This window comes from Amblyraja radiata, chromosome 17 (assembly GCF_010909765.2).
Source record: "Amblyraja radiata isolate CabotCenter1 chromosome 17, sAmbRad1.1.pri, whole genome shotgun sequence".
Classification (NCBI taxonomy): domain Eukaryota; kingdom Metazoa; phylum Chordata; class Chondrichthyes; order Rajiformes; family Rajidae; genus Amblyraja; species Amblyraja radiata.
This window is the reverse complement of record NC_045972.1, coordinates 30,760,535-30,782,123: the sequence shown is the minus strand read 5'-3', so window position 1 is coordinate 30,782,123 and position 21,589 is coordinate 30,760,535. Positions and strand designations below refer to the sequence as shown.

General features: G+C 44.1%; 1 protein-coding gene across 1 annotated transcript in view; it reads right to left on the bottom strand.

The window, feature by feature from the left end:
* Nucleotides 1–21,589, bottom strand: part of fcsk (fucose kinase) — a 147,644-nt gene that overhangs the window by 6,360 nt on the left and 119,695 nt on the right. The window contains exons 10-20 of the mRNA XM_033036003.1: nucleotides 20,508–20,627; nucleotides 19,518–19,701; nucleotides 17,771–17,898; nucleotides 16,456–16,557; nucleotides 15,145–15,315; nucleotides 11,136–11,209; nucleotides 7,657–8,015; nucleotides 5,312–5,522; nucleotides 3,557–3,723; nucleotides 1,600–1,824; nucleotides 1,041–1,184 (exon numbers count right to left, since the gene is read on the bottom strand). Coding sequence (XP_032891894.1) covers nucleotides 1,041–1,184; nucleotides 1,600–1,824; nucleotides 3,557–3,723; nucleotides 5,312–5,522; nucleotides 7,657–8,015; nucleotides 11,136–11,209; nucleotides 15,145–15,315; nucleotides 16,456–16,557; nucleotides 17,771–17,898; nucleotides 19,518–19,701; nucleotides 20,508–20,627 — 1,885 coding nt within the window. The remainder of the gene's footprint in view (nucleotides 1–1,040; nucleotides 1,185–1,599; nucleotides 1,825–3,556; nucleotides 3,724–5,311; nucleotides 5,523–7,656; nucleotides 8,016–11,135; nucleotides 11,210–15,144; nucleotides 15,316–16,455; nucleotides 16,558–17,770; nucleotides 17,899–19,517; nucleotides 19,702–20,507; nucleotides 20,628–21,589) is intronic.

The window sequence follows — 21,589 nt, the reverse complement described above, 5'->3', positions numbered from 1 at the left end:
TCTGTTTAGGTGTCTCAAACCTGGAGTCACATTCTCAGAACACGGACGACCATTCAGGACACAAATGGAATCTTTGGTATTCTTAACCGTAGAGGTTTCTGGAGGCCCAGTTGCTGAGTACATTCAGAATAGAGATCAATAGATGTTTGGATTATAAGGGAATCAGGGAATATGGAATTTGTGTGGGAGAGTCTGACATCAATTCATGTTCCTACTTCTTACAGTATTCGCATACAGTTCACACTATTGCTGAATGTCCCATCCCAGGCCACATTTTGAATCTTTTCAGAAGCTTTGACCCACACCAAACAGCTTCTGAAAATACTTCCAAAAGGGTGAGTTCACACATTGATGTAAAAAAGCTTTATGCTTTGACGCTGATTAATACCTGACCAAATATGCTCGAGATTTTGGTGAAGAGACACTGATCAGTTTCTAGACTGATGCTTCAGGTCTCAAAAGAAACATTATTCTTACATTCTGCGTCAGATAAAGGGGCCTCGATCAGGGCAAAGGATAATGACTAGACGGGTTTGGCGCTCTACGAACATGGAGATATAAACATGGAGGCTCCTTCACACGTGTGGGTTTACAACCAGACATGAGGAAGAACCTAAGCCAATACCAGGGTAAAATAGAAAGTGTGATTAAAAGCATAATCGGTCTTGAGTTTTGAAAGTACAATATTGTAATGATGGAAAGATAGTTGGAGGTAAGATATTCAAATGAATGAGAGGAGAGCAACAAATTTGCATTTTAACACAGCATAAATATAAAACAAATATAAGATTATAGAAATTGCTCTTTCCTTACTGGCTTATTAAATTATTTTTCTAATTTTATATTTCATTATATTACACACAGTTCAATTTATACAGGATCCAAGTGGTGGTGCATTAAAATGAAAAGTGTGATTAATTACAGATCAGTGGGAACATGGGAAGGGAAAGATAGCCAGAGTTCAAAGAGAGAAGAAAACAGGACATATCTTTGACACTAGCAAATGATGCTTGTCCCAGATTAGTCACACAGTTACTCACCCATGCCAGATCCATGGGGCAGGCTGGACCAAGTGTGAAGCTCAAAACCGCCACCAAACCCTGCCATCAATTGATCTGTCAGAGGAATCTGTGAGGGGTACTGGATGATTTGTGTGCAGATAAAGGCTGCCTTCAACAAAGCTCCTGTCAATAAATGGTACATTACTTAATCAAAAGAATAATATTCCCAATATATAAAATGATGAGATGCACAGACAGGCCAGTCTTTCTCCCCAGAGTACAACGTCAAATATAATAGAGCCTAGGTCTTAGATGAGGGGGGAAAGTTTAAAGGAAATTTGTGTAAGTTTATTTTTACACAGAATCCTTTTCAGTGTGTGGACCATGCTGCCACAGTAGGTGGCAGAAGCAGATATGACCGACACAAATACAAGGCATTTAGACAGGCACATGAACAGGCAGGGGTTGGAGGGATATAGACTTGGTGCAGGCAGATGGTAACTAGGCAACTCAGTACAGCATAGGGATTTTTCCCGAGACCCTCCATGCCTAACTTTCTATAGTTCAGTATAACAACCAGCCATTGAAGGGAGGGTACCTGGTGCATGAGGCTGACAGTAGTCCCTCAGATCTTCCAGACACTGGCATGATATCTCCACGGCCATTTCCTGTTCTCTGCCTCTGCTCATGACGAGGTGCAGCTTTGGCTCCTTTATGCGGCGCGCTTTGGCGCCAATCGGTTTCAACTTGTCCACCAGCACGGCAATATCCAGCACCACTCCCCCATGTTCATACGTGATGGGCGGTGTGTCACTCCAGCCACCTACAGGTGAATCATAGACCTTAGGCTTCTGAATCGAGTCATGAGGAGAGCAATGAATAAACAATGATAGAAGGCTTTCGGGATGACTTGAACAGCAGAATTAAATGTTTATACTGTTGGGTTGTAAACTATCCAAGTGGAACAAGAGGTGTTCCTCCAGTTTATGTGTGCATTCACTCTGGCAATGGATGAGGCCCAGGACAGAAAGGTCAGTGTGAGAATAGGAAGAGGAATTAAAATGGTTAACAAACAAGAGACTCAGCAGACTTTGGCAGTCTGAGCGCAAGTGTTTGGCGAAATGGCCATCTATTCCACGCTTGGCCTCACCAATGTACAGGAGGCCACATCAGGAACACCGAATGCAGTAGATTAAGTTAGAGGAGTTGTACTCGAACCTCTCTTACCTGGAAGGACTGCTGGGATCTCTCAAAGGATGTGATGAAGGAGATATAAGTTCAGGTGTTACGTCTGCTAAGGTTACAAGAGTACCTAGGGAGGGGGTGGTTTAGATAGGAAGGGATGAATGAAGCAAGGAGTTGTGGAGGGAGCAGTTTCTGCAGCAAGCAGAAAAGGGTGTGGATGGGAAGATGTGACTAGTGGTGGGATCACATTGAATACTTGAGGCACGTTCTAGAGTTCCATTTGTTTATTTCATCAACATCACCTCAAAATGTCCCAAATTTTGAATAAAAGCTAAAATAAAACCTTGCAGATACTGGTAATCTGACATAAAATAATGCTGGAAACACTCAGCAGGTCAGGCAGTACATTATAGATCCATAGAGTTAAACAACATAAAACAGGCCCTTCAGCTCAACTTGACCAAACCAACTAAAACGCTTATCTGTGTTAATCCCATTTGCTTAAATTTAGCCCACATCCTTCTAAAACTTTCCAATCCACATACCTGTCCAAAGGTTTTGAAATCTTATATTTGCACCAGCTTCTACCACTTCCACTGACAACTTGTTCCACATATCCATTGTCTTGTCTAAAACCTGACACAGCGAAACTAAATATCATATTTGCAGATGACACCAAAACAGTGAAGGAGGTCGTCTCCGGTTACAAGATCTGGTGCATCTGGGAAATGGGCAAAGGAAGGGGAGTCGGAATTCAACTCAGCCAGGTGTGTGTGAAAGGATGCTTTATAGAAACCATGTGATCTAACTCACTTGGTCACGTCTTCAAAAACAATCAAATTGATGGTTTGAATTAAAACACATTGATCCTCAATGGGATTTACTCTCTCCTTAGTTACCTTCTTGCTCTTAAGGTATTTGTACAATCTTTTAGGAATCTCCCTTTCCTTATCTGTCAAATATATCTCAGGTCCCCTTTCCATGCTTCTAATTTCCTTCTTAAATTGTACCCCTATAGCCATTATACTCCTCAACGAACACATTTGATCCCAGCAGCTTGACATCTGTGTCCTTTTTCCTGACTAGAGCCTCAATATCCCTCATCAACAAGAGTTCTCCATTCCTGCTGGCCTTGCCCTTCATTCTAACAGGAACATACAGGAACTCTTCATATCACACTGAAGAGCCTCCTACATGCTGCATGCCTGTGGAAAGAGAAAAGGAGTGATTGTTTCAGGTTGAAATGCATAAAGAGGATCTTCTACCTGAAATGCTAGCTTTGTTTCTCTTTCTACTGGCCGTCCTGCTGAGTGTTTTCTGCATCAACATTATTTGATCCTGTCACACTTTGTCGCGAACACTGGATGTACCTGAGAGATCAATACGAGCCGGGCATTCGGCGACCACCCAGTGGTTCATGGGAGGAAGCCCCACTTCTCTTATGGAGATGAACTCACACGCTGACATCACAGCCTGTCGGATCAGGATTTGCTCTGCCCCCTCGTAGTGCCGGGCAGCCCTCACAAGCCGGTCAGGCCTACAGGACAGAAAGCGTACCAAAGACAGGGGGAGAAAAAAAAAATCAACATTAAACAATTTGCTCTGAGATCTGACTCGATGCATTGAAGTCCATTGGCATTTCCTCAGCGTTTGGTTCGCCAGAATGATACATTAAATAGCCTTTGCTGGTTTATTTCAAGAAACTAACAAAACAGTAAGATTCTTTCGTTTGTAGACACAAAATGCTGGAGATTCTTTCGTTTCCTTAGTTCAAAAACACCAACAATATTTTCCTTGGGGTAGTTTACAAACCATTGGTTGTTCAGGCAAGTGCTGGTCAACATTTGTGCACACAAGTTCAGCTCACCTCAGAACCATACCCATATAATTAAAACAATCCTAAACATCCAGTCACTCACTGCCTGCCTGTTCTCAGGTACAGTTCCACGTTGGGTAGCGCACAGGAGGTTTCTTCCCCAAGAACTATTATTTATGTGTGTGATTCCAGACAGCAAATGCCAGCACACTATTCAAATACAGTGCAGGAGGCTGTCCTCAATCGCCAAGTGTTCATGGATGCATACATCCACATTTGTAGCTCCCTCATTTCTCAGTCAGGGGTTCAGGCTTGAACTATTCCAAAGATTGACGCACTGTCTCAGGCTGCAGTTGATGGTGCTGTCTTTCAGATAAGATTTTGGACCTAAAGGTTCTTATGAAAAATTTTCTGTGGAAATTTCTTGGTTTATGATTATTCTTCCATCAAGAAAAGCAACAAAACCAAACTATCTGGGCAATGTAACACTGTTCCTTTGAAATTTCCTGCCTCAGGTGCCACACTACAATAGTGACTTCACTTCAAAATGTACTTGGCTGGTTGTAAAGTGTTTCAAGATGTCTTCAGTTTGTGAAGGGCGCTTTGGAAATGTAATGCTTTGTACTCCAGAACACGGTCTTACAAAAGGAACATAAATACTGGCAGCTTTAGTGTATTGATCCTGAGGTAAAAGGTACTAAATCTTAACTGTGCCTTCTGGTACCTACATCCTGTCCCCCTTACTGGTCTGCAATGAAGAACCAAGGGAGAGATGGATCATGAGCAATGATTTTATTTGATCAGATATGGGATTCAGAGGTCATCAGACATCCTGCAAATCAAAGCTAAAATTTCCATTACCACCACGGGAGATTTATGTGGATATCACGCAAGCTTGCCTGAAATTGGAATTGTTTTGCAGGAGAGATATTCTTTGCAGAATAAGCCTTGCTGAGGTCCTGCCTCACTGTAATGAACCTTCATAGCCAAATGTCATAAAGGTATGTTGGACGGGCAAAAACAAAAACACGGGCAGGGAAGAGCTGGGAAAATGGCTTCTCCACTATATTCTCTACTATGAATTTGCCATGAACATTTTTCTCACTGGCTACCAAACTGCAGAGATATCAGAGCCTAATCCTGCCCATGCTCCTACACTGCCAACACCTCTACACTGCAGAGACTTCTCCCCATAGCGAGCAGCCCAGAAAGTTCTTGCACTGTCAAATCCGATCAGTACTCGCTCAACAAGACCGTCACCCCAGTTATGCAGCAGCTTTTGGGCCTAGCAGGAAGCCCCGATCCTCACCTGTTCAGCCATTTCCCCCGCTCTTCGGTCAGCTTCTCCACTCCCCGCACCACATTCCCGCTCTCCAGCAGACTGAAGGCCTCAGTCCAAGCCCGGTTAGCAGCTGGCCCACTGCGGAGCCCACCCTGCCTTCCAGCCACGCAACTCAAGACATCTGCCACGCACGCTAGGGCACGGGCCGCAATCCCCAGGTCCTTGGTGCTGGCAGCCACTGTAAACCAAGAGGACAGTTGGTAGTTGTTTGTTGTTTCTTCCACATGAGACTTGTCCATTCCTTGAGTCCAAAGTTGGCCTCAGGTATCAAAAAAAGGACACTGGGTCACCTTGTCATCGCCGATAAATGTCTTAATAAAAGAGAAAAATATCCTGCAGGAACGCATCTTGTCTTATAACACAGGATTAAAATGGGAAAAAGGGTTTGGCATAAGAGAAAACCAAAATTTTTAGGAACACAATTGGTCTGGAATTAGTGGTGTGGGGAGGGGGGGGTTTCCACCCCTGGCTCCACGCATGCATTAACAATGTTGGTCGGTGGTTAAATATAGCTGCCGTCCAATATATTCGCATCTTCACAGCTCAATTAGTTTGTTGCCACCTCTGATGTGAAAGGTCGAGAGTTGAAATGGAGCAGGTTGGATTCCAGGCCATTAAGCAGCAGAGTGCTGAGGATGTTTGGTACTGCAGGAGGAGCTGTCCTTTGGTGATGTAGTCATAGAGTCATACAGCACAGAAACAGGTCCTTCAGTCCACGCCGACCTTATCGTCAATTTACACTGATCTAATTTGATACATAGATACAGAGAAAATAGATGCAGGAGTAGGCCATTAGGTCCTTCGAGCCAGCACAGCCATTCAATGTGATCATGGCTGATCATCCACAATCGTACCGCGTTCCTGCCTTCTCCCCATATCCCTTGATTCCGCTAGCCCCAAGAACTCTATCTACTGTAACTCTCTTTTGAATGCATCCAGTGAATGGGGTGGAAGATTGCAACCTTCACGTGGTCCGCCCTGTTTCGACGAATGCAATCAACCCGGCGTGCACAATCAAATAAGATCAAATAGAACAAGTTGTCCTACAACTTTAGGCTGTGAACGCCATACGCAAGCAGATGATCCGGTGAATCTGCCTCCACTGCCTTCTGAGGCAGAGAATTCCACAAATTCACACCTCTCTGGGTGAAAAAGTTATTTCTCATCTCAGTTCTAAATGGCCTATCCCTTATTCTTAAACTGTGGCCACCTGGTTCTGGACTCCCCCAACATCGGGAACATGTTTCCTGCATCTAGCGTGTTCAATCGCCTAATAATTTTATATGTTTCTATAAGATCCTCTCTCATCCTTCTAAATTCCAGTGAATACAAGCCCAGTCATTCCATTCTTTCATCATATGACAGTCCCGCCATCCCAGGAATTAACCTCATGAACCTCAGCTGCATTCCGTCAATAGCAAGAATGCATCTTCCTCAAATTAGGAGACCAAAACTGCACACAATACTCCAGGTGTGGTCTCACCAGGGCCCTGTACAACTGAGAGTATTGAAGAAATTCTATCTTAAGCCCTTGGGCCGGTTACATCTTAAGAAAGAGAAGCAGGCAAAGACCATTCAGCCCTATGCCTCTGCTCTGATATTTACCAAGATTGCAGATGATCTTTCACTTCAGTGCATTTTCCTGTGCCAGCTTCATGTCCATTGATTCCCTTAATATCTAAGAATCTATTGATCTTTGCTACGTTCCACTGACGCTGTGTATTCCCAACATTCGCCACCCTCTGGGTGAAGAAAATTCTTCTGATATCAATATTCCTGAAATATGTTCCTGATTCGAGACAGGTTTGGAGAAATATTAACTTTGCTTCTACTGATTCAAGCCCTGTGGAAATTGTATGCTTCAATTAGATAATCTCTATGCTTCAGAACTCAACAATCTAGGCCAACTCAATTTAATCCCTCCTCGGACAAACCCGCCATTCCAGGAATCAATTTGATGAACCTTCATCTAATTTCCTCTTTTGGAAGTGTGTCCTCCCTCTGGTGGAGAGAATAGATCTGCACCCAGTGTTTCAGATGTAGTTTCGTCAGATTCATCAATAACTGGACAAGACACCCTACTTTTGTGCTCAAGGCCTATTGCAATGGACTTGCTCAATGCTGGTGGGTCTTCAGTGTAACCTCACCTGGAAGGTGATGCTCTGCAGTGCAGTGACAGCTCACATCTCCACTGAAGCTCGAGCCTCTAGCTGCTGAGGTGGAGTTGAGGCCAGAAGCTCTCGACTATGAGAAATCCATAAGCTGCTGGTGAGCCTCCCATTGTACAGACCGGTAAGAAAGCTGGCCCTCACCTGTGTCGAGGGTGTGGAGTATTTGCTGCTCCTGTCCCTCGCAGACGGCTGCTCTGATCAGAGGGCAGAGGCTGTTGTCTTTGCGAGCGTGCAGGGTGCTCTGCACTTGGTGCTGGGCCTGGGTGAGGAAGAGCTGCTGCCTCCAGGCAAGCTCAGCTTGCTGGTCCAGACAGCTCAGGATCTCCCTCATCGACAGGCGCCAGGCAGACTGCCACTTCCTCAGATACTGTCCGCTCTCGTGCCCGAGCAGCCACAGCACGTCCTCCATCCCGATGGGCTCGGAAGTGTGCAGGATTGGGAAGAGCTGAGCGTTGAGCAGGTTATTATCCAGATGGCTGGGAGCCCAGACCTCTTCTTTCCTAAGAAAAACAAGCAGTCAATTAACTCCCAACCTGCACGGCTTTGGGACATGAGAGGAAATTGGAGAAACCTATTTGTCAAAGGGAGATTGTGCAGACTTCAGACAGCGGCGGAGGTCAGCGGCACTCGAGCTATGAACCAACAGCTCTACTAGTTTCAATGCATATTCTCAGTGAAATATGATTTCTAAGGATGGGTCGTGATTTTGCCAAATGGTGGCCTGTGGTTCTATGGTTCGGGATTAAGTAAAAATGCTGTGTTTCTAAAATGTTTAAAAAATGCAACTGCACCCTAATTCTCAGCCTTTGCTTCACTCAGGAGGCCTTGTGCAAATTACACGATTGTTCTGTGTAATCTAGACTGGTCCTCACTCTGGCTTCTCTCTTCCATATCGTTGCAGGAACTGTAATTTCTTTTGGTACTACACACAGTGTACTAACTCACAGAGCACTGAGTGCAGTCACATAACTAATAGGTTATTTCACTGCTTGAGTTCAATGAGTGAGCTTGAAATCTGTGCTCTTACTCACAATCCCCAACCCATCACATCCAGCCAGCTAGCAACTGCTGGGTTCATCCCTTCCCACCCAAACCCAGGTACTTTCCCTTGTAGCTGCAGGATATGTTATACCTGTCCCTATACCTCCTCCCTCACCTCCATCCAGGGCCCCCAGCAGTCCTTCCACGTGAGACAGAGGTCTCCAATGTGGCTTTCTTTATATCAGTAAGGCCAAGAGAGTAGACTGGGCGACCGTTTTGTCCACACTTGCATTTGGTTGCCTAGACGTCCCTGTTGCTAATCATTTTAATTTCCATTCCCATTGCCATACTGAACCTTCTGTCCTGGGCCTCCTCCTTTGCCAGAGTGAGGCCACATGCAAGCTGGAGAGACAGCACCTCATATTTCACCTGGGTAGCTTACAGCCCTAGGTGGTTCGGTGAGGGGGGGTTTGATTAGCAGATGGGATGACCAAGGCTAGAGATGAAAAAGAGACATAAAGGTGTTAGATTGCTGGACGGGAGTTGCACAATGGATGGGAGTTCCAAAACTTTACAATCAATCTGGTACCCTTCCCTATCTTGCTGGTTGCCTACTGCGGAATATAGAAGAATATAGAAGGAAATTCCGGGGGCGGGGCGGGGGGGTTAAGATTTGGTGTGCAGGACAAGGTTTCCTCTTACTTGGACATCGCTGTGGTGGTTTATAGGTCAATAGCCATGGGTCAGAATAAATGAAAGATAACATGAACCCACAATCTTGGTGACATCTGACAGATCCGCTGCCCCTTCAACAGCAGGTTGCATTACTTGAAGGTCCATGGCTTTTAATAGGTGGGGGAGGAGGTTGTGAGTTAACAGGATGCTTTCTTCTCTTCACCAAAGGTGACAACCTCCATCTGGTGAGTGGGGTGGGTGGGTGATGTCATCATGAACATTGTAAACGTAAGTGGCCAATCTTTATCTGACCCCAGGTGGTATCGCAGAGAAACCATCCTTACCCAATATCCACTAGATTAGTCATTCACACTTGCATCCTGTCTCACCAAATTAGAGTAAAACATGTAGTACAGCAAATTTGGTCAGTCTCTTAACCTAGCTAGTCCTAGGATTTACATACTCATCGATCCTCAAAGTCTTTAGATGCCTTGAGCAAAACACAAAATGCTGGAGGTCAGGCAGCATCTGTGGAGGGAATGGAAAGGCAACATTTTGGGTTGGACTCTTCTTCAAACTGATCAGTTCCAAAATCTATGTCCCTTTTCACTGCCACCTGCAGGATTAAAGATAACACTAAATCAGTGCACTGAGCATAGGCAGCCATGGGCAGAGTTGGCTGTTCATCTCCTGGATAGAGTCAGCAACTCTGCTTCCAGAACTCTCTCTGGTACTCATTACACTTTGAGTGAGAAAGGTCCCCTCAGATTCCCTTTAAGTCGCTTACCGCTTGCATTTTTTCTGCCATTAAATTATAGCTTAGTTGATCTGCATTTGAATCCCAATTTAACATAATTGATTGTCCAACTCCTAGTATCCTTTTCTAACAAAAAATGATAATTTTCAGTTCTTAATTTTTCATCTAACCTGCAGCCTCTGCAACTTTTTGGGGGAGTTCTAGATTTATTTTACCTGGACAGAGTGGCTGAAGTTGGGTTGCTGACAGTATTTAGGAAGTGGTGAGAGGAACACTTGAATCACTTTGACATAATAGATGGAGCAAGTGCTGGGTGATGGGTATAATACAGAAGTGTGCCCACTGGTTGACTTAGACAAATTGGGCCGAATGGCCTGTTTCCATGCTGGATGATTTCAGGATTTTTGATGAACTCAACCAGCTAGCTCGAATTTAAAGTCTAAGCACTTTGTGCAATACTCCCTTCTGAAAACAACAACTTTCAGATTCTCTACTCCAGACTTTAGTAAGGGTTTGAACGAGCTTTAAAACATAGTAAAATAACAGATGATGTGGACACTTTCTCCATTATTAATTAAATATATCATAGTGTTGTACAGCATGGAAACAGACCCTGTGGCTTATCCATGAACCCTATCTACGTTGATCTTATTTGCCCACATTACGCATGTACTCTTCTTCGCCTTTCCTATTTGTACTTGAAATGTCTTTTAAACATGATTGTACCCGCCTCCATTATGTTTGGTATCACCTCATCGTGGCTATCTTCCAACATGGTACGTTGGTTGCCACAGGGAGATGGATCGAGAGACTATTAAAGATAGAGCTTCACTGATTAATCTGTCAACATCAAATAAATCATAAGCAGTCTGCAGTCAGTTTTCAAGGTTGCCTGCCATATGTGAGCTGGTTGCTCACAAATCCCTGTAAAGATAGACAACAAAAGGATGAGGAAAATAAGAGTATTTTATTTAGATATGCACAGAAGTATTGTTATAGAGCGCCGCATGAAAACGCAATGGCTACAAATCCAATTGTAACTTTCAAAAAGGAACTATTTATTTATACAGAAACCTTCAAGGCAAGAGCAGGGAAGTGGTTCTAATTGGATCCATCCGCTGGGCGGAAAACCTTCTGCAACTATGATGCTACCACTGGGGTGCTACTTATGAAGATGCATGCAAGAAAGGACATGGATTAGCCTTACTTGATTCCCGTTCTTTCAAAGAATGTGGACCATGGAATATTCAGGAATGTTGAGCAGCTATTACTGAAAGGTACCTGTGGAGAGACCATATGATTCTATTGTTGAGAATAGTTTGGATCAACCAAAGGAAAGATTGCATCAAACTCGGAAAAGGCTGGTTTGTACCCAGCTGGTTGGCTCTTACAAATCCAAAAATGAAATGCAAATAAGAACTGAGATTGATTTGGAGGACAAATATCTCATAATTAACCAAAATCGGCAATCCAGAAGTACTCCAGGAGACTACTTTCCATCCATGTCACTTTTACTCTCAGGAACATCCATTTCTGTCATGGATGTATTGAAATACCAGTGACAAGAATTTGAGGTGGAAGGTACAAGCCAGAGTGTTTAAATTTATCCCTCCCTGTTTTTTTAATATCCAAGGACAGCAGGAGAAAATCTTATAGAGGTTGAGCCAACCCGGACAAACCGATAAATGGACAAACATTTATCAGGCTAAGCTGAGAATATTCTCAATGTCTGGAAATCCACAACTGTGGGAATTTCCCTGGAGGCTGAGGGGTGACATTACAGAAGTTGGTAAAATTATGAAGGACATAGATAAGGTATATGACCACTGTCCTTTTCACAGAATAGGAAAGTCTAAAACTAGATGGTATAGATTCAAAATAAGAAGATTCAGATGGGAATGATTTAAAGGGAACTCAAGGGGCAAGATTTTCACAGAGGGTAGTAAGTTTATGGAACGAGCTGCCAGAGGAAATGGCAGAAGCGGGTATGATTCCAATGTTTAAAAAACAAGTAGACAGGTTCATGAATAGGAAAGATTCAGAGGGATCTGAGCCAAACGTACTGTAGATCAGTAAGACACTTTGGTCAGCATAGACGAGTTGGGCCAAAGTGTCTGTTTATGAATTGTATGATACTGTGGCAATGGGAAAACGTAAACTTCCACTCTGGCAGTGAGCTTGCTGGAATGGGATGTCTCGTGGTACGACCCACTGGTTACACACCTTCACTTACTCCTTTTGCAGAATCACTTTAACGCATTTCTTGCTGCAAGCGCAGGATGATAACAGGACAGAATGGGCCGAATGGCCTACTCCTGCACCTATTTTCTATGTTTCTATGACAGTGAAAGCGATGGTAGGCTCCTGCTGACTAACAAGGCATGTAACCATGCAATGCGATTCATGGATTGATAAGCAGGAATGACCAAGGGAGGAAGAATAGATAGGGACTGAAAAGCAGAGAGAAAGAAAAGGGCAGCACAGTGGCACAGCTGCTGCCTCACATCTCCAGAGACCCAGATTGAATCCTGACCCATTTGTTAAGTTTACAATTGGGAGAATGATATTGCTCTGAAAACTGAGATGGGGCAACAGACCTGATAAGCTGAATGACCTTTTCTGTCATAAGGAAATATAGCAAAGTAAGTGAAAGATAAAATAACCAGGATAACTTAGGATAACGACAGAGGGCTGTGAAATTTTGGAGATCACCAGCTCTGAGGGAGGTCACTGTGTAAATTCAAGGCGGAGATCAATAGAAGTAAGGACACACAGGAAATAAGTGATGTGGTATTAGGAAGGCATGTGGGTGATGTAGAGAATCAGCCATGACATATGGGCCTGAGTACCTGTAAAATATTTGAGTTACCATTTTGTCTTTTTTTTAAATTTAGACTACGTTGTACCCTCTCTGACCTTCGTTTTCAACATTGAGAATTTCTGGTGTGAGCTCAGTGGTAGGTGCACAAATCTAGCTGCACAAATCTAGAGTTCTTAAAAATAACAAGCAGTTTAAGGGCGAGGAAAACAGTGGACCAGCACAAAGCTGCCTGCCGTTCTTGGGAATCTGCAGGCCATGTATCATCTCTTAATCACCAGCTGTTGCTGCCAACTCACCCAGTAATAGCAGCACATACCAGGAACATACCACCACGCTTCCTGCATTGTTAACTACATTGTGTCTGAGGATAAGCAATCTAATTTTAATGTTAGGGAAGTGCAAGATATGAGCTGCAGGACCAATATAGATTTTGCCTTGTTCTGTTCCCTGAAGGTGCCGTCAGCCCCTGGACTATGATTCATAGCATGGAAGCCTTTCCACAGCTCCCCACTTCTGTATTGAGTGGTGAGCGTCAGCTGACATGAAAGGTCCTTAAGCTGTGAACAAGCGGTGTCTAAATGGAGTGTGTAAGGTAATCAGCCACTGATTCCAAAGCAATTGCAGGAATAAGAATAAGAACATCTATGACAGCATGCTGTTCATTGACCACAGCTCAGCTTTCAACACCAAAGTACCAAATATGCTCACCTCTGAACTCCTGTACCATGGTTCCCTGCTCTACTACCTGTACACCCATGACTGTTTGGCCAAGTCCTGCGCAACTTGATCTTTAAGTTCACCAATGATACCTCTCTTGTAGGCCAGACCAACAATAATGATGAGATTAGAGTACAGGAGAGAGATTGTGTCGAGATGTCGGAACAACAACCTGGCCCATGTCAGCAAGGGGAAAGAATTGGTTGTTGACCTAAAGAAGCAGAGAGGTGAACATAACCCTGAACTCATCCACACAGAGATGGTTTTTAGTTTCAGGTTCCTTGATATCCATATCACCAACAACCTAACTAGGTCCTTTCACACTGATGTGGTGATCAAGTGCATAAGCATATTTACTTTTATACGTGTCCGAAAAGGTTTTGAGATTTCTCTTGAATCTCTACAGTATTATAGAAAGTATTCTGAATGGCCTGAAGAAGGGTCCTGACCTGAAACGTCACCCATCTATGTTCTTCAGAGATGCTGCCTGACCCATTGGATTATTCCAGCACTTTGTGTGTTTTTTGTAAAACAGCATCTGCAGCTCTTTGTTTCTAGTCTCTATAGAAAGTATTCTGATGGTATGCACCTCAGCCTAGTGTGGCAACTGTTCTGCTCTTGATTGCCTGAACCGGCATAGAGTGATGAATATAGTCCATAATTCATCAAGGTTTGTCATTTCTTTCCATCCAGCCTATCATGGTGCATTGAGTCAGGAAGGTTGAAAGTATCGTCAAGGTTGCCTGACATATGGCCATTCTCTTTTCTCTCTTCCACCTTCTGGAGAAGATACAGGAACTGGAATGCCAGGATATCCAGACTTAAGAGCAGCTTCTTCCCTGTGGCTAACAGGCTCATGAACTAAGCACATCCTTCATACCTCCTACCCAGAGATGCTACCATGTATGTACCTTTACTCTAAACTCTACCTCATTCATTTATTCAATTTTTGCACTAGTACTCTACTTCAGATGACACTACAATCTTTGCACAATTCTGCTGTTTTCCATTTGTCATTGTATTTATGGTATGTAGTCATTGTACTTAACAAGTCAAGAATCAGGAGTGTCTTGTTGTCGACTTAACGTATACTCCTCTGTGAGCGTTATGCGAATATGGAATATCCTTGCACCCAGCAATACATTACAGTAATCTAAATCTGAATGTGGAATGCAGGAGTTGGAGGTCCAGGCTTTATTGCAGCAGTGGGCAGTCCTGTGAGATTGTGGCTAAGTTGGATCAGCATCGGGAGGAGAGGGAACTTTATATCTGTGTGGACTATGTCTGATAGGGATGGGCCATTTAGAACGGAGATGAGGAAAAACGTTTTCACCCAGAGAGTTGTGAATCTGTGAAATTCTCTGCCTCAGAAGGTAGTGGAAGCCAATTCTCTGGATGCTTTCAAGAGAGAGTTAGATAGAGCTCTTAAAGATAGTGGAGTCAGGGGATATGATGAGAAGGCAGGAACGGGGTACTGATTGTGGATGATCAGCCATGATCACAGTGAATAGCGGTGCTGGCTCGAAGGGCCAAATGGCCTACCCCTGCACCTATTGTCTATTATCTATTATCTATTGATACTGAATATCACAAAAAAATCTGATATTGTCTGGTTGCACCATGCAGGTTGTGCAAGATGATGTTAATAAAATGACCAAGTGAGGAGCATTCACTACACCTGCAGATCATCCAGCCGCCCCACGATGGTGAAAATCCTCAGCTTCAAGCCCCTCAGCCTGATGTGGTGCCCCTGGATGATCACATCACGGAGCTGGTGCCGTTGGAGCGACAGCGATGACAGCTGATCCACTCCTGACAGCAGACAACCAGACCCTAAATGAATGGGCCCCTGTCAAAACGAAAAGCAGAGAGAAGGGAACACACTTCAGAAACCAAATCAAAAATCATAATCCCAAACACAAAGCCACATGAGCCCTCGATGTTTAATATCCAGCTATTTGCTTATACACTTACAGCATGGAAACTAGCCTTTCACACCCCCCCCCCCAAGGTCCATACTCATCAACTATGTCCATTCATTAGCTAGAATAACCTACAACCATCTCAGACAGTTCCCTTTTAAGTTAAGGAGAAACAGGTTCTGCAGGCACTAAGAAAGTCTGCTCCTGAATGAGGATGGCACCGTACCCAAACATATAGAACACTACAGCACAGGGACTGGACATTCAGCCCATAAAGTCAGCGCCGAATATGATACCATTTTAAACTAATCTCCTCATCCTACATATGATCCAAATCCCTTCATGCTCTACATTTCCATGTGCCCATGTAAAAGTCTTTTAAATGCCAGTGGGCGCCAATGTGCATGACAGTGGTTTAAAGAGAACCTACCTACGTCAGCCCAGTAATTACCTAGACCAATCTCAGACAGGTCCCTTTTAAGTTAAGGAAAAACAGATTTGCTGACAGTGAGAATGTCACCTCCTGAGTGAGAACGGCACAGTATCCAAATATATGAATAAAGGCAGTGGACACCAATGTGCATGTCCTACATGCGTTAACACAGGTGAGCCATAGGCACATACTACGTAGAACCTGCATGCAGTCTCTGTAATTCAATTGGCTTTAATTTTTTGAAAAATAGGGGAAACTTTTGCACCCAGATGGTGATGGATATATGGAACAAGCTGCCAGAGAAGGTAGTTGAGGTAGGTACTATAACAACATTTATAAGACATTTGGACAGATGCATAGGTAGGGAGGTTTAGAGGGATATGGGCCAAGCACGGGCAGGTGGGACTAGCTTAGATGGGGTACCCCCTTCGTCGGCATGGACATGTTGAGCCTGCTTCCGTGCTGTATGACTGCTGACTCTATGACTCTCTACATGCATAGAACATGGATTGAAAATTAAATACTGCAGGTAAATATAACTGCAGTGAAATAATCGCAAGCATTAGTGAAGAAATGTACAAGAATATTTTCTATAATGGGCTATGGAGATACTTGACCATAGCCTGTGTTTTACCTCAAGGTGGCAGTGTTGTACAACACTGTATGGTTCAATTCTGATCTCTCCATCCAGAACGCTATTGATGACAGAACAATTCTTGTTCAACAGATCATGGTGCTGTAAAACAAAAAGTTGTGTTAGACAATAAGCTTTATCTCTTTGTTTTACATCAAAGTGAAAGCCACAGTTTCAAGGTATATAACAAATGCTATGTGTTTGCAGGATTTAGCGATGTCTATCTATATTCATAATTGACTAGATTGACAGCAAGAGTTCAGGCCCATTGCCCTGAGACATTTGTTCAAATCCCACCATGACAGCTGGGGAATATCAATTCAAGTAATTAAACAAAGGTGAACATTAAAAACTAGTCTCAGTAATCACAGCTATGAAACTTTCAGACTGTTGTAGTAACTCATTTTGCTCACTGTTCTTTTCAAAGGAAGGGGATCTGCCCTCTTTGCAATCACCTCTTTCACACCCACTTCCTTTTCTCTTGCACTACTTCAGATTGCATTGCAACATTCTGCTCTTTTGCACAATGTTATATTTATTGTTGTAACTATCAGGTAGCACGTAGACACAAAATACTGGAGTAACTCAGCAGGACGGGCAGCATCTCTGGAGAGAAGGAATAAGAAAGCGATTTTCCATGCCTGGTCTCAGTTACCATAATCACAAGTGGGAAATACTACCGGAAAATATTGACGTTGGAACAATTGAATTTTTAAATAATGTCCCAAAAGACTTTTGTTGTGCAAGGATAGCATGGCAGGTAAATATAGCTAGGGTGCAGATCTACTTTGATTATATTGAATGAAAATTAAAAAAAACTGCAGATGCTAGAAATCTTAAATAAAACCAGAACACACTGGAAATACTCAGCAGGTCAGGCCACATTTGTGGAAAGAGAAATATTAATGTTTCAGGTCGAAGACCTCTTGTCAGAATTAAGAAGGAGATAAATATTAAACTGCAAGCATATTAACAAGTTTAAACTTACTCTGTTGTCTCCTACTCAGTCATGAGAAAGGTTCTTTGACCTGAAACGCAAACTCTGTTTCTCTTCCCACAGATGTGGCCTGACCTACTGAGTATTTCCAGTGTTAATTAGTCTTATTTTAGGTTTATCCGAATGATAGAAGCAGCCTGCTCATATTCCTATGCTCAGAACCACCTTCCCGCTCACTGAACTAACAGATGGGGTTCTACACTAGGTTGTGGAACAGGACTATTTATCCAAACAGCAGGAAATATCTGTGAAAAAAGTGAAGGGAGTGAGACGGAAAAAGAGCCAGCAATCCCAATGATAGGTATAGGTGTTACATACTGTCAGCTTAGAGTACACAACATGATGGCTCACGAAGCAGTCAGAGACACTCCCTCTCCGGGTCAGGTTCCGTATGTGGTCATCAGCTGACAAGCTCATGTAGTCATAGCCACCATCAGCTACAAGAGCTGCAAAGCAAAACAGAGACAATAACATTGTCTGTCTTGCAGCACTTGGTCACAGACTGAAGTCCTGCTTCAGAAGTCAAATTCCTAAACACTCCAGTGCATGACTAAGGACATTTACCCTTGTATCCTTTAACCTTTATCTGTGCACTGTAATCGGCGTAATTGTTTTCACGTATAGTCTTTTCATTGATGGATAGCATACAAACAAAATCTATTCACTGTACCTCAGTGCACGTGACAATAATAAACTAAACTAAACCAACAGAATTATTAACGATGGTATATGTCAGATGCCAAGTCATGCTTATTCAATTCAATTCAATTTATTGTCATTTGGACCCCTTGAGGTCCAAACGAAATGCCGTTTCTGCAGCCATACATTACAAACAAATAGACCCAAGACACAACATAATTTACATAAACATCCATCACATTGCTGTGATGGAAGGCCAAAAAACTTTTCTCTCCACTGCACTCCCCCCCCCCCCCCCCCCCCCGATGTCAGAGTCAAAGTCAAAGCCCCCGGCGGGCGATGGCGAATTGTCCCGTGGCCATTAAGCCACGTCGGGTGATGCAAGGTCGCGCACCGGGTCTTGGTGTTAGAGCCCCCGGCGCGCGCTCGCAGAGACCCGCGGCCATTCCAAGCCGCGCGGGGCGGTGATGTAAGGCCCCGCTCCAGGAGCTCTTCAACCCCGCAACTCGGGCGGGAGAAGTCGCCGTTGCGGAAGCCCGGAAAAGCGGTCTCCCTCCAGGGACCCGCGGGCTCCCGGTGTCACTGTCCGCCAAACCCGCAGTTGCAGCCACCGAATCTCCGGGGGTCGGGTCGCAGCAGCGTCCACCACAGCTCCGCCCGCTCTGGACTCGCCTTGTCTGCCCTTTCATGATATAAATGATGCTACAGCAGTGTAGTGTGTTATGTTGTAAGGACCAAAGTTTATCCTTCACAAACATCCGTACATCAAATGATCTGGTCATTTATTTCAAAACAATTGATGGAATTGGCCGTGCATAAATTACCCACAGCATTCTCTATGACAGTAGAGTCACAGACTCACACAGCACAGAAACAGGCCCTTCAGCCCACCAAGTCTGTGTCAGCCATTTACTACCCATTGTTACACCCGACATTCCCATGAATGCCCCCATGGAATCTACCACTCACCTACACTGGGGTAATTTATAGTGGCCAACTAATCTTGGATGTGGGAGGAAATTCTAGCATCTGGGGAAACCCATACAGTCATAGGGAGAACTTGCAAATTCCACACAGACAGTGCCCGAGGTCGGAATTGGACTCGGATCTCTGGATCCTGGGAGGCAGCGGTTCCATTAGCTGCACCACTGTGCCTCTCCAAACCTCCCAAACTACATGGTGCTGTGGGTTAAATAACGCAAGTATAACTTCATATATAATGGCTGGAAATTTCCACAAAAGTTCAAGTGCTTAATATAAGACTACTCCCTCAATGATAACACAAGCTAGAAAGGACCTCGGCTATGTGACTGGAAACATCCTTGTATATTTGAAAATAGCTGTGGGGGAAGAGAAATGGGAGATTAAGTTGTGGTGGTAAAGGCAGTAATTACGTACAAGTGCCGCAAGTATGAACCTCACCCACCTGCAGTGACGGGAATACCTCGCAGTTCCTGCCAAAGCACGGCCCTGGCGCTCCTCATGGTCGCCATGTCTGTGTTGGGAGGAGTGATGTCACCGCTCTGCAGGATTCTCTTTCCTCTGTTCACAAAGGCATCCCTGCTAATGTGACGTGCCATGCAGAGTAAGATGTCAAAGAAAATGGATAGCTGTGGGGGTAATGAAAAATGTTACAAGCGGGATGGCCCAGTTCATAACCATCTGGACACAGCACAAACTACTTGACACTATATTCTACACATTAGGTCCAAACGTCTGGCATTACTTCATCTGAAGCTATGGACAGTAAGATGCCTGTTGATTAGCCTCTACGACTGGAGTTCAGTTTAGAGTTTAGAGATACAGTGTGGAAACAGGCCCTTCGGACCACTGAGTCCGCACCGACCAGTGATCCCCGCACATTAACGCTACCCTACACACACTAGGGACAATTTTACTTTTTTTTAATATACCAAGCCAATTAACGTAAAAAACTGTATATCTTTGGAGTGTGGGAGGAAACCGAAGATGTTGGAGAAAACCCACGAAGGTTACAGGGAGAACGTACAAACTCCAAACATCCATCGTCAGGATCGAACCCGGATCCCTGGCACTGTTAGGCAATAGCTCTACCGCTACGCCACCGTACCGCCCCACACATTAGAAGGCACTCTCACCCACTTATGATCAGGGAGTTAAGTCCCATTCCACATGCTCAAGCTGTCTCTCTGGTGCAGTATTGAGGAGGAACATAGACCAGTACAGCACAGGAACAGGCCCTTCAGCCCACAATGTCTGTGCTGAACACGGAGGGTTGCACTGTTGGGGGTTCCATGTGAAACCATTCCCATGATGTGGCTAAATGTACTTGTGTACTTTGTATCTTCATTATATGTAGGTGATATTAAGTATGACAACCTTTATTTCCAGACACCACTGTGACTCAAAACTATGGCCCCTGCAATTTCATCACTACCTGAACAGAACGAGCCCCCGAGTCCAGACCCATGTAGGTGCAACCATCCAGTGGAGGAATGACATGTGTAGCCAGGAGCTTCTCGGCAGCCTCTGATGAGAAGAACACGATACCCGATACCTGGGGGAGCAGAAGGAGGTGGATGAGAGATGAGTCTTATTTTGTTCATTTCCATGTTGGCTTCTGTTACTCTCCTGTCTGTTGTCATTTTAATATCTAGTATTTTAGTAAACAGATGTACTCCACTACTGGTTCCAAGTGACCAGTCTTCACAAGTAACCTAAACCAGTGTCAGACTATTCAACCAAAGATTTTACACTATTTTAGGGGGCATAGCATTTGACTGAGCTCTATAATATCAGGGATGGCCTTACTTGGATTCAAGGGAACACCTCACAATAAAGTAGTCACAGCTGGAGTGCATAGGCAGGAATATAGCGAATATAGCGAATATAGACACAAAATGCTGGAGTAACTCAGCAGGTCAGGCAGCATCTCTGGAGAAAAGGAATAGGCTCCCTTATCCCTAAACAGTCTGAAGAAGGGTCTCGACCTGAAACGCCACCCATTCCTTCTCTCCAGAGATGCCGCCTGTCCTGCTGAGCTACTCCACCATTTTGTGGCTACCTACTACTAGAGTGTAGTTGTATTGATGGAACATGTAAATAGTGTCTCAGCTGTGCCCAGAACTTGGGAGCAGGTGAGGAAAACGGTAATGGAAAAATAAATGCGGCAACATCCTAGCAAAACATTTGTATTAATCTATTCTGCCAATGCGGTTCACTGTGAGATAAACAGCATGGTTCAATGGGTGCAAATAAACAAACTACTGAAGAACTCAGCAGACTAGGCGCCATCTTCGGAGGCAAATAGATTCCCAAAATTTCAGGTCGACACTTCTTCATCTTGCAGTTTGTTTTTTTTGCTCCAGATTCCAGCTTCTGAAAGTTATAGTTCCAACTTCCAGCGTCAGAAAGTTATAGTGCAAGGAAATAGGCCCTCCAGCTCATCTTGCCCACGCTGAGCAAATTGGCATTTTGGGCAAATCCCATTTGCCTGCAATTGGCCAAACAGCACCCAAA